Raw genomic sequence first — 13416 nt, forward strand, 5'->3', positions numbered from 1 at the left:
ATTATATTATTTCTATATAAAGAACACAAAACTTTCCAGAATAATTAGCGGGGACAGTTACCTTTGATTGTTCCAGTTTAAACTCTTTTCTTTTTTTATGTAATGGTGGCAGAACATATGTAGAAAGTAGAACACCAGATAATCTTCCTCCATCAATTCTCCACCATTAAAATAGCAATATATGTCCCTTGATAGGAAAGAAGATATATCCAGAAAAAATAGATTTCTTTTGTTTAGGCCCTTTTCTAAATTTGTCTGAATTAAGTTCTTGACAGGACATGGGCTGCATGCATCTGACAGCAAATAAAATTCATGAAAATCTGTTGGATACAGCAATCTAACTTTTTGAAATACACTTTCATAAACCAAACCTAACCTCCGTGTCTAATAACAAGAGTTTAATCTGTATTGGGTTCCATTAAAAAGATGCAAATGGAAGAGTTTTATGTTATGTTTCTTGGTAAAAACAAAGCAAAATAAAAAGAACACTTTTAAGACATAGAGATCCACCAATTTCTTGAACAATGGGTCGTATCCAACAAAATGAAATTTAATATGGAGCAAAGTTTTACATTTAGGCAGGAAAAAATCAAAGGAATAAGTACAGATTAGGTGAGACCTGGCTCAAAAACACACAAAGTATTAGTAACACTTTATAAAACCTTAGAAAGACCACACATGGAATACTGCAACCAATTTTGGTCACCATACTACAAAACAGACTTTGGTAAAAGTTCAGAGAAGACCAGCTAAGATGTTTAAAGTCCTGGAGACTAAAACATAAGAACAGTTGCAGGACTTGGGTTTGGCTTTTCTAAAGAAAAGAAGAAACAGAGGTGACATGACAGCACTATACCAGTATTTGAAGGGCTGCCACAAAGAACAGTGGGTCAAATTATTTTCCAAGGCACCAAAGGGTAGGACAAGAAACAATGGTTGGAAACTAATCAAAGAGAGAAGCAACCTGGAATTAAGGAGGAACTTCCTGACAGTGAGGACAATTAACCAGTGGAAAAGCTTGCCTTCAGAAATCACGGATGCTCCATCTCTGGAGGTTTTCAAGAAGAGACTAGACAGTCACTTATTTGAAATGGTATAGGTTCTCCTGCTTGAGCAGGGGGCTGGACTAGAAGACCTCCAAGGTCCTGTCCTGTCCTATCCTATCCTATCCTATCCTATCCTATCCTATCCTATCCTATCCTATCCTATCCTATCCTATCCTATCCTATTCCAGCTAAAGGTGCACACTATTCTTAATTAATCAATATGGAGAAATAGATGTATCATCTGGCCTTACTTTATGCTTTCAAAAATTAAACAGTGCTTTTGAAAACCAATGAAAAGGTTAATTAATTAGTGCTATTGATAAAGTAATTATAGGAATAAACTTTATTATTATAATCTGATCACAAAGATATGAAATCAAGGCTTCCAGTTCTTTAGCTGATATTGGCCTTCCTGTGCATCAAGTTTTTCCCAAGAACTTAGGGTGTTGTAGTGCATTGGCATAGTATATGTGCAGATCCAAACAATGCAGCTTTTCATAATTGACAAAAGGAAATTTTATTTAAGAGCCGTGGTGGCACAGTGGTTAGAATGCAATATTGCAGGCTAATTTTGCCAACTATTAGCGGTTTGATTCCCACTGACTCCAGGTTGCCTCAGCCTTCCATCTTTCCAAGGTTGGTAAAATGAGGACCTCAGATTGTTGTGGGGGGCTATAAAACACTGTAAGTTTAAGAGCTATTGCTATTACTATTTAAGTGCAGATTTTCTAAGTGTTGTTCAAGATTTTTTGGTGAGGTACCCAGTGGCCTGATAACCACTGGGACCAATATGGCCAGTTTATGCCATAAACTTTCAATTTTGATTTTCAGATGTTGAAACCTGTGATCTTCTCCAATTCTTTGCCTTTTATTCTACTGTCCCCTGGTATTGCCATAACAATTTGTCACTGTTTCTTCTTTTTCAACCACAGTTATATCTGGGGTTGTATGGGCCAAGGCTTTATCAATCTGACAGTAAAGTGAGATATTTATTGTAGAAAGGGAACATCATTTCTGTAGACTTATTAAGCTGATAGATATATTGGTAGAATATGTCATTAAAGTATTAAAAAGCTTCTCCTTATAACATTCTGTTTTATACATAGTAAGATAACAATTGAAATTCATTAGGCAAAAGAACTGTCGTCAGAAATGGAAGATTAATGTATCAGCTAATTTACAGCTGAAAAGTAATATATATATTTTCCTCAAACCAGGACTGATTTTTTTAAAGTATGATACCTGTCTGATTTGCTGGGGGAAAAAATGAAATTATTTCATTTGTGAAGTAGGTGAAAATGATGATATATTGAGTGGTGCTTGTTAGTCAGGTCTGATAATATTTCTTTTATTATTTGAGTTCAGTTAAAATTGAACTATATGGCATTTGAAAAATAAGGAATATAGAAAGTGTCTAGTACAAATAATTCATCATCATATGTAAGGTGATATATAAAATTTTGGGAGGAAGTCTACAATTCTAGCCATCCTAAAATCTCAATTGAAAAAGTGTCATAGCTATTTTTCTGATGAATGTCATATATGTTGCTAGAGGCTCCAGTGGAAAATTCTATTATCATACAGTATGTGTTCTGAAACTGATTTCTATCGTTGTGTATGAAATTTGTAATGTATTAGTATTAGGTATATGTATATGTAGATATATACGTGTGTGTGTGTGTGTGTGTGTGTGTGTGTGTGTGTGTGTGTACATATACAGTATATATATATATATATATATATATATATATATATATATATATATATATATATATATATATACTTTGGTCTTTGGTCATTCGGGTTTTTCCCCACGTAGAATTGAAGGTATAAGAGCAACGTTTCGACGAAATCTCATCCGTCATCCTATTGCTACAAGAGAAAATTAAAGAAAGGGTTGTAAACTCCTTAACCACAATTCTTTATTTTTATCAAGTAAATGTGTTAGCTAATCTAGAACTCAGTCTTAATAAAGTGAATGTGATCCTTTTGTATGTACTCAAACCTGAGACTGTCATTAACTCTAACTCTAACCTTAACCCTAACCCTTTACTGAAAAGTTGTATATGAAAATGAAGAAAAAAAAAAGAAATGCAAAATAAAGTACAGGATTTTATTACTAAACAAAAAACAAAAAAACAAGAGTAAAAAACTAGTATTGATCTAGTTGTTGCACAAGGAAAATTGGAATGACATTTTAGCGAGAGTATTTTGTACTTTGCCAGTTTGCCTTTTGGCAGCATATAGAATATCTAGGAAATGTGTGAAATATTAAGTGTTTCATACTTTGATGACCCATTTTTGACATTCTGTAGAAATCAGTGCTTTTCAACCCGTGGTACACATACCACAGGTGGTACTTTGGCACCTGGCAGATGGTATACGTACGACGGGTTGAAAAGCACTGTAAATAAAAAGTTTTTTTTAAAAAAAGAAAGTGTAAAAGTGTAGCGGGGGATGAGCTGAAGCAGCAGCAATGCCTGCAGGAGAGTCAGCTAGAGATACTGTGTTGCTGCGGCTCTGCTGGGTGCCCAAGATCGCCACCAGGCTTCCAGAAGCAGCACACAGCCTTGGGGAAAGGCATCAGCTTCAGCTACACCAAAGAAAAAAGGAGGGTGAGAGAGGAGAGAATATCAAAAGAGATTTTGGAGGGAAAGGGAGGAAAAAAACCTGACGGGGAAAGAGAAGGGGATGGAGAAAGAGAGACGGAGAAGAGGAGAGGCTTCTTTAAGTCAAACAGAAGGAGAGAAGGGGATAGAACAGTGCAAAGATTAATGTCAGAGAAACAAGCACAAGTTTCCCATTAAAAGTGTGGTAAGTGGGTATACAAATAGTCCTCAACCTACAACCACAATTGACCCCAAAATTTATGTTGCTAAGTGAGAAACTTGTTAAATGGGTTTTGTCCCATTTTATGACTTTTCTCGCCACATTTGTTAAGTAAATCACTGCAGTTGTTAAATTAATAACACAGTTCTTAAGTGAACATGGCTTCCCCATTGACTTTGCTTGTCAGAAGGTTGCAAAAGGGGATCACATGACTCCAGGGCACTTGTGACCACCATAAATATGAATCAGTTGCCAGGCATCCAAATGTAAATCACGTGACCCTGGGGTTGCTGCAATGGTCATAAGTGTGAAAAATGGTCATAAGTCACTTTTTTCAGTGCTGTTGTAACTTTGAACAGTCACTAAGCAAACAGTTGTAAGTTGAGGACTACCTGTACTTCATCACTTTTTTCCTTTTGTTTTTTAGTCATCAATTTTTGACACCTTGCTAGGCGATTGGTGGTACACGAATATTGTAATATGGTACAGTCAGTGAAAATGTTGAAAAGCACTGCTGTAGATTGCCTAGGCATTTTATAAAATGCCTAATTTCATATTTTGATCATAACATATATAAATAAACTTTTAAAGCTTTATCGTTCATCTTCATGAATTAAAACCCATTACAGTCTACTAGAAAAAAACATATATAAACTTTTATTGAGTAAGTTAATCATCTTTCTTTTTGCTTTTAATGGGTAGTTTAGGGAAGTTTAGGGAAGTTTAGGGAAGCAGGCGATCAAACCGGTCAGTCCTAGAGGAAATCAAACCTGACTGCTCTTTAGAAGGCCAGATCCTGAAGCTAAAACTCAAATACTTTGGCCACCTAATGAGAAGGAAGGACTCACTGGAGAACAGCCTAATGCTGGGAAAGATTGAGGGTAATAGAAGAAGGGGACGACAGAGAATGAGGTGGCTGGATGGAGTCACTGAAGCAGTAGGCATGAGCTTAGATGGACTCCAGAAGATGGTAGAGGACAGGAAGGCCTGGAGGAACATTGTCCATAGGGTCGCGATGGGTCGGACATGACTTCGCAACTAACAACAACAACAACTCTCCACTGAAGCTGTTAGCTCCATTCACTACAAAGCTGTCTTCAGTCTGCCATTGTTTGCCTGGAAGTCCTGCTAGGACAGTGTTTCTCAACCTTTGCAATTTTAAGAAGTAGAGATTTCAAGTTTCAGAATTACTCAGACGGCATGTTTGGAGTTAGAATCCATGCAACTTAAAGTTACCAAGACTGGAAAACTTTCCATTAAGAGAAAACAAATATAGCTACAAGTTAATACATTCTATTGTAGGACTGATTAAAATTGACAAAAAAGAAAAGAGGGGGGGGGAAGAAAAAGACTCATTATTTTCTCCTTTTGGTACTTATATTGTGTGTCTAAATAATCTTTAGAATTATTGTTAGATTCCATAACAGTAATGGTAAACCTTAATTGGTCAGCTATGATAAAGATGATTTTTTTTTTCCTGTCTGTATCCTGTTTGTGGATTTACATGTTTCTGAAAAACAAACCTGGAATCAAAGATACTGGTTTTTTAAAGGTGGCTTTCATCAATTTGACACAGAAACAATGTTTTTTGCTCCAAGAGTTACTTTTTTCTTTCTTTCCACAGATGCATATTGATTGAAAAGGAACTATCAGCATGTATTATCAGAAATGGATTTCTTTTGCTTTGACCCTCATTCATGTGGGGCCGTGTCTTCCCTGCATGCACAATTGTAACACTAAGGAAATGGAACTAGGTTTGATGAGATCTCAGAATGTGAAACATAGCCGTGTTCGCAGCTTGCTGGTTGCAGAGAAAGAAATGATGTCAACACTTCCTTTGAAATCAGGCCAGGTATGGTAACTCTTCTGAAAGAAGATTAGCAAGAGACTGAGGTGTTGATTGGTATCTGGCTGCTTCACTAAGCTTTCCCTTAATCCGGTCTGGTGGGAAAGAATTTTTCTTGAAACTTTCTTGCGTTATATTGTGTAAGTATCCATATACAACGATCTGTAAAAGACATAGAAGCACAGAAGCATTTGTTATCATTTTCCTAAAGGTTCTCATTTAATTGAATCAGGAACAGTTTTGCATCAGCAGTTTTGCATCATTTAGGCATAGAGCATCTCTGTACGGAAGCTATAGAGCAGAGATCTCCAACCGAAGGGAAGGAGAGCAGCTTCAAAATTGGTTTGTGTGTGCACGTGTGCATGCATAGGGCCATGCATACTGGTGTGGCACTAGCGGCCCTGTTCACACATGCAGCATGCCCTGGTGCTGTGTGCATGCATGAATGGCTGCACACACCCCACGGCAGGTAGTGGCCCATTCACGCATGCTCCAATGGGCCGCAGACACTTGCCCCATACTAGCATCCCCATTCATGCCCACATGCATGCGCAAATTGGGCCACAGGCGCTAACACGAGTGGGGGGAATGGATGCCCACACATACATGTACCGGCCAGCCATTTCCACAACCCACTGGCCAAGAGCCCACAGCCTGGAATCAGGCCATGGCCCATAGGTTGGGGACCTCTGCTATAGAGGTTCTGTTTGGCCAGGAATCTGGTGGACTGGGACATCAGGCAGCAAAATCAGTTAGATGCTACCTTGAGTGATCCTGTCAGTGTTATCATCTGAACTAGCAAAAGAGCAACTCCTGCATGACTAAATATGCATAAGGTAGTAATAGTTTTCCTATTTATATTTTGATTTTTTAAAAAATAAAATAAAAGGTGCTATCCTTCTGAGGAGATTCACCAACTGGTTACTGGCATTTTCTTATTGCTGCCAATCCCTTGTGGTTATTTGGGCTTTTCCTGAATTATAGACTCTTGGTCCAGTACCAGCAATTTTGGGAAATTGAACTCCAATACTATTAGAAGGTGTCTTGGAAAATCTGCCCAAAGTGCTGGTATTCCTGGTCAGTAAGACAACCCTTTTTATCTTCCAAAAATAAAGAAAGAAAGAAAGTTAATTCATTATCAACATCTAGCAATTGATTTCAACCCTTGGAACCACTGTTGTTCAATTTAGTTCTTCATCAGAGTAGACACATACCACAAGGAATGAGTTACCAGTATTTTAGTGGGATATTTTATTATGTTAAGTAGTGGCTAATTTACTCATCATTAATTTTTAATGAAGCACATTAATACTAAATCCTTTTACCAGTGAGGCAGCTCTGGGGCCCTGCATGGTTCATTATTTTAATGTGGCTTTGCCACGAGGAGCAATTATTTTTTATCCTTCTTAAAATATAGACACTGGTTGAACATTTGCTAATTTTTACCCCAAATTCTTCCTCCTCTTCTCTTCCTTTGCCCCTCCTCTCTTCTTTTGTGTCCTTTTCTACTGCTGGAAAAAGCAAGACCAAACGTGTAAACAAAAACAAACCTAACTCTACATTTTGATCTTTAGATCATGCAACCTTTTCTGTAAAGCAACTTTCAAGTTGAATGAATGGCAAAAAGTTTAACCACTAATTAACTGGCGCTAAAATTTAATTGGGCCCAAAGGGTGAAGTACTCAAAATCCATTAATTACTTTTCACAGCTTTTCAAAGCAACCATGGTGGAAGAATGATGACTTATTTCAAAATGGGCAAAGAGAGACAGACATTAAAATGTGTGTATCCATAAACTTGGTATCCTTTTAGAATCAACTCATATTATCCGATAGTTTGCCTTTTTTAAAAAAAACCAACAAAAGCATAAGGAAATTCAAATATGGATTTTTAATCTGAATACCAAAAAAGTGACTGCAGTACAATTTGGCCCACATAAAGGATAGTGAACATAGAATATGAAGAGTGGCTTTTCCAGTGAATTTCTGCATTGCATTTATAACAATACTTGATGGTTTTCTTTGAATATGAATAATAGATTAATCCTAACATATCAAACCAGTGTTCTATTTATTCTGACAACCTGGCTGGGAGGGGAGGGGAGACTTAGTTTAGTATGCAATGTTATTATTATTCACTATGACACTTGTATGCCTGCTAGGAAAAGACAAGTTCCACACTGGGTAGCCATTTGTCTCAAATGGTATAGGGTTTCCTTCTTGAGCAGGGGGTTGGACTAGATGACCTCCAAGACCCCTTCCAACATTGTTGTTGTTGTTTTTGTTGTTATTTGGAATAAAAATAAATAAAATAAAAGTAAAAAGTAAAGCTAAAGGTTCCCCCACACATGCGTGCTAGTCGTTTCCAACTCTAGGGGCCAGTGATCATCTCCGTTTCAAAGCCGAAGAGCCAGCGCTTGTCCGAGGACGTCTCCGTGGTCATGCGGCCAGCATGACTAGATGCCAAAGGCGCACAGAACGCTGTTACCTTCCCACCGTAGTGGTCCCTATTTTTCTACTTGCATTTTTACGTGCTTTCAAACTGCTAGGTTGTCAGAAGCTGGGACGAGTAACAGGCGCTCACTCTGTTACGCGGCACTCGGGATTCGACCCGCCAAACTGCTGACCTTCTGATCGAGAAGCTCAGCGTCCTAACCCACTGAGCCACTGCGTCCCTAAAATAAAAGTATCCTCATATAAAACTCTAATAAGACTGCATTTCAAATACTATATAGATTTCTGGTCATACACTTCAGAAAGCATATGATAGAACTGGAAGAAGGTATTGTTGTTTTTTAACTGTAGGGTATGTTTAAAAGGGGGTTAAATAAATTCATAGAGGGTAGCTCCAAGCCTCCTTGACTGTATAATACCTCCTGAATCACTGGTAATAATTTTTAAACACCCAAGGTAGAGGAGAGCGATTGCCCATGTGTTTGCTAAAAATATAGAATTGGCTACTGCATGACACAGAATGCTGGACTAAACAGACCTTTGGTTTGCTCCATGAAGGTTCTTCAATCTTCTGCTTCAAAAACTCCAAAGTGGGATCAAGGTCAAAGCTGGTCATATATCTGGAGGGCAGGGGAACCTTTAAGTCACTTGCCATGCATGGAAAATTAAAATTAAATTATAGGTCATGCTTGGAGATACTGTATTTAGCTCTTTCAGTCCAGAATTTCTAAGATTTATTGGAAATAAATCAGAACCAATGTGAGAGTAAGAACATGTACTATTTTTCAGTGTCCAGGTAGTGGGACAGAATTAAAACAGTTTCAGTTGGCCAGACAGTGACATAAATGTATAACTGGATATCATCAATGATGTATAGTATCACCCATTGGCTTCATGTAAATATTGAAAAAGAGGGGAGAGGCAGTAAAACCATGGAAATCTCTCGTTTGTTGTTGTTTGACCTATCATCTCATGGACTTAGCATTTTTTTTTTCATATCCATCCAAAATGAAATGATCTGGCTGGTAAAGATGGTTGCCACATTGTCAGCTCAATCTATTGGCAAGACCTATGTAGCAAATGTCATATTTTACAACTGTTTGTTTCTGATTCAGGAAGAAAATTCTTAAAAAAGAAACAAACAAAAAGGTTTGGACAGAAAAGCGATGCATCAGCTCATCTGCAACTGAAATACTCGATTTTGTATGTTAATATTTCTATTAATATGAATTTTAATCTAAAAAGCATTGCTGATTCTGTCTGTCTGTCTCTCTTCCTTTCCTTCACTTTGAAAACAATGAGCTTTACGCGAATGATATTTGCAAATCAGCTTATTACTCTTCCTTTTTTTTTCAGCTGAAGTTTGACTTAGACAAGCAAGATAACTTTCTGAACGACAATGGTCCACAATTCTTGGATGGGCCTTATGAAGCTACAGTTCCTGAAATGTCTCCAGAAGGTATGTCATTTTGTACTTAGCCCTTATATTGATGCTGTGTTGATACTGATGAAATAAGTATTGCAGTTGCTATAGGAATGTGTGTTTTTTTCAAGTATCCATACTTCACAAGGATTCTTCAAAGATCCTGTACATTCCACTATACCCTGAGATTGGATTTTGTAGTTCTACTTTCTGGAGTTTTTTGCTTCTTTAAAATAAGCATTCAAGAATACTCTTTGCTGATTTGGTGCAATAAGGACCAGTGAGTGAGTGGGCTTCTAGGATTTCCTCCCCCAACAACCCCCCTCCCCAAAGAGAACACTTTAACTTAAATTCCCAGGGCTTGAATTCAGAGAACCCTATATTTTCTGATACTCTGGGCCTGAAGAAGTTATAGTTTCTATCATTAGAGACTTGTAATCTGATTTACTTACCTGTACAAGTATTGATGAAAATATAGAGTTAAAAAAAACCTAGTCTATTTCCTCTAGCTTGAGCAGTCTGACTGAAAATGGCACAAGTCACCTACCAGTAATTTGGATGAGAGTTGCAGCTTCTTTTGTTGCCTTTCCAAATTGCACTGGATTCAACTTACAGCTCTTTCTGACTGCGTGTTCTCACTGTTTATTTAAAATTTGTTTGCTTCTTAGAATTGGCATGATATTCAGATAGATATATCTGGGCAGTTTTGTGGAGCCTTGATCCAGTGTCAATCACTCAGTTTCTGACAATTTTCAAGAAAATTGATGCTATAATGAAGAGGATGGAGAATAAAAAGCAGCATCTTATACCTAAAGTGCATTCAAATTTGTTTTAGTTCTTTTTCAGATGCCATTACATCTACAACACACATAATCCATTTAGTTCCAAGAGATGTTGATTTATTTATTGCCCAGATTTCTTTGCCAAGAAACAATTACAATATATATATATATATATATATATATATATATATATGGCACAAGTCACCTACCAGTAGCTTGCTTTCTGTTATATACACATACACATACACACACACACACACACACACACACACACATATATATGTGTGTGTGTGTGTGTGTGTATGTGTATATAAAATAATTAAAATAATTAGAAAAAATCAAGGTAATAACAGAAAGCAAGCTAAACCAGATAACTAACAAAAGCACAATGCAATATGAACATTTAGCTACCTTCTGAAAGCTCTACATGAAAATTGCTAATCTAACTCAGAGCTGAAGCTGCTTCTTAACAGAAAGGCCACAGCAGAGAAGATTTAAAATAATAATAATAATAATAATAATAATAATAATAATAATAATAATAATAATAATAATAATAATAGAAATAGAAATAGAAATAGAAATAGAAATAGAAATAGAAATAGAAATAGAAATAGAAATAGAAATAGAAATAGAAATAGAAATAGAAATAGAAATAGAAATAGAAATAGAAATAGAAATAGAAAGACTGTGGCAAAGGCAAGCAAGGGTAGTACCAATAGTAATAGGCTCCTTGGATGCAATCCCAAAACAACTGGAGCACCACTTGAACACTATCGGCATTGAAAAATTCACCATTAGTCAATTGCAAAAGGTGGCCTTACTAGGAACTGCTTCCATCCTGCAACGATATCTATAATACCATCAAACATCAACATCTGCCTATCCCAGGTCCTTCATTAAAGTAGACCAGGGAGACCAGCTGGCTCAGGAATTCTGGGAGTTGAAGTCCATGAGTCATAAAAGAGCCAAGGTTGCCTACCCCTGAACTAGACATACCCATTCATTATATGTTTTAGCCTCCAGAATATAGAATAGAGCAAGTGTATTTGGCCAAGTTGATTAAACACACAAGGAATTGGTCTCCAGTGCAGAAGCTCTCATTGTACAATATGGATGTGGAGATATTGTATATATTTCCACATGCAGATCCCTTAACTTTATGCAAGGTAGAAACCAGAAGCATTATTCTCAAAAAGAACAAAAGGACAGGAAGATTCTCCTTGGAAGAAACAGTCTCAGAGAGACAACACATGTAATCTCCACCATTTTTAACTAAGTGCCAATTGACAATGACAAGTAGCAAAGATGTTACTCTGCTATTGTTTTGACATTGTAGTTTCTGAGTGGTCTTCAAAGATAGCCCTAAAAGATTGTGTTGTAGTAGTCTAATCTAGAGGTGATAAAACTATAAATCACCACCACAAGGATCTCTTGTTTAAAAAATGGCTATAACTCGCATATCAGTCAAAGATGGGCAAAATTGTTCAAGAATTGATATGTTAACATGAACACACATTTATTTTAAGATTCAGCACACTATCTGGCAGCTTCCTCCCCCTCCATATATATTTCATTAGACTCAAGGAAACCATAACAGTAAATGATGTCTTTTGTAACTGAGAACTATATAGCACTCCCTTAGGCATTTGCCCAAAACATAATTTATTTAGCTTAAATGTCAACAAACACATTATATCTCTAAATATGAGCATGACTAGAATGCACTATACATATTAGGCATTTTGGTGGGCTTGAAATTTCATTTAAAAGTCTTTTTAAAAAAATATTTTTCATAATTCTCTTTTAGCTTCCATGATATTCATATTTAGTACTTTTAATAATGCTTCCAAATCTGTAAAAGATGATTAGGAAAAAATGTTTTAACACTTCATGAATGTGATACCTCTCTGTCACAAAACAATCACAAGTTCTTATGTTGGGAAAAAATGTGGTTGCTTTAAGAAGTCTACTGATTAACACACAGAGATAAAATGATAGAAGGTGTTGAAGCCACAGGAACCTTGGGGGGGAGTGATCATGTAATATTGGAATTCAACATTATGCAAGCACAAGCAATAGAACACAGGTAGATTCTTGGACTTTAAGAGAGCTAATTTCAGTAAACTTACAGAGAGCTTGGGAAGGATTCCATGGATGAGCATTCTCAAGGGGAAAACAACTCAATAAGTTTGGGAAATTTTGAAAAGTGAGATTAAAAAACTGTCTAGCACAGGGGTCAGCAACCTGAAACAGTGAAAGAGCCACTTAGAACCGGTTCCCTCACAAAAGGAAAAACTAGGAGCTGCAAAAAATGTGTGCGCACGCGCTTACATGCGTGCATGCGCAGAAAAGGGTTTGACTGAAGAGTGGAGCCAAGGCGAGATATGCACCTACCCTGCATATTTGAATTGATTGAACTTTTTTACTCCCACTTTTTTTTTGGGGGGACTGCACATGGCAGAGGACTGGGAGCCGCAGGAGACGGCTGAAAGAGCCGCATGCGGCTCCAGAGCCGCGGGTTGCAGACCTGTGGTCTAGCACAATACCAACAAAGAAGAAAAATAACAGCTCTCAAAACAAACCAGCATGGCTGTATAAAAAACTCTCTGATAAATTGAAAGACAAAAAGGACAAGTATAAAAAGTGGAAAGAGGGGCACATAACTAAGGCAGAATATCAGCAAATAGCCCGAGCCTGCAAAGATGAAGTGAGGAAAGCTAAGGCTCAAAATGAAATAAGGCTTACGGCAAAAGTCCAAAATAACAATAACAACAAAAAAGCTTCCTTCAACATGAAAAAAACAAAAACAAGAAAAGAGTTAAGGAAATGATTGGTCCATTAGTGGGAGAAAGTGGCAAGAAGGTGACCATCAATAGGGAAAAAGCAGAACTACTTAACTTGTTTTTTGCATCCGTCTTTACACAAAGAGAAAAAACGGTCCTACCTATCAAAAACAGTACTATAAAAACAGATTAGAAACAAAAGTTAAGATAGGCAAGAAAATGGTAATTGAGCATCTTTCCACCCTAGATGA

At 37.0% G+C, this 13416-nt stretch overlaps 1 protein-coding gene across 1 annotated transcript in view; it reads left to right on the forward strand.

Moving 5' to 3' along the window:
• The window catches only part of LOC308665629 (cadherin-19-like), an 89782-nt gene that overhangs the window by 24322 nt on the left and 52044 nt on the right, over positions 1-13416 (forward strand). Inside the window, exons 2-3 of the mRNA XM_081323707.1 lie at positions 5500-5727; positions 9531-9633. Coding sequence (XP_081179833.1) covers positions 5530-5727; positions 9531-9633 — 301 coding nt within the window. The 5' untranslated portion in view covers positions 5500-5529. The remainder of the gene's footprint in view (positions 1-5499; positions 5728-9530; positions 9634-13416) is intronic.

This window comes from Vipera berus, assembly GCF_964194415.1.
Source record: "Vipera berus genome assembly, chromosome: 3".
Taxonomy (NCBI): Eukaryota; Metazoa; Chordata; class Lepidosauria; order Squamata; family Viperidae; genus Vipera; species Vipera berus.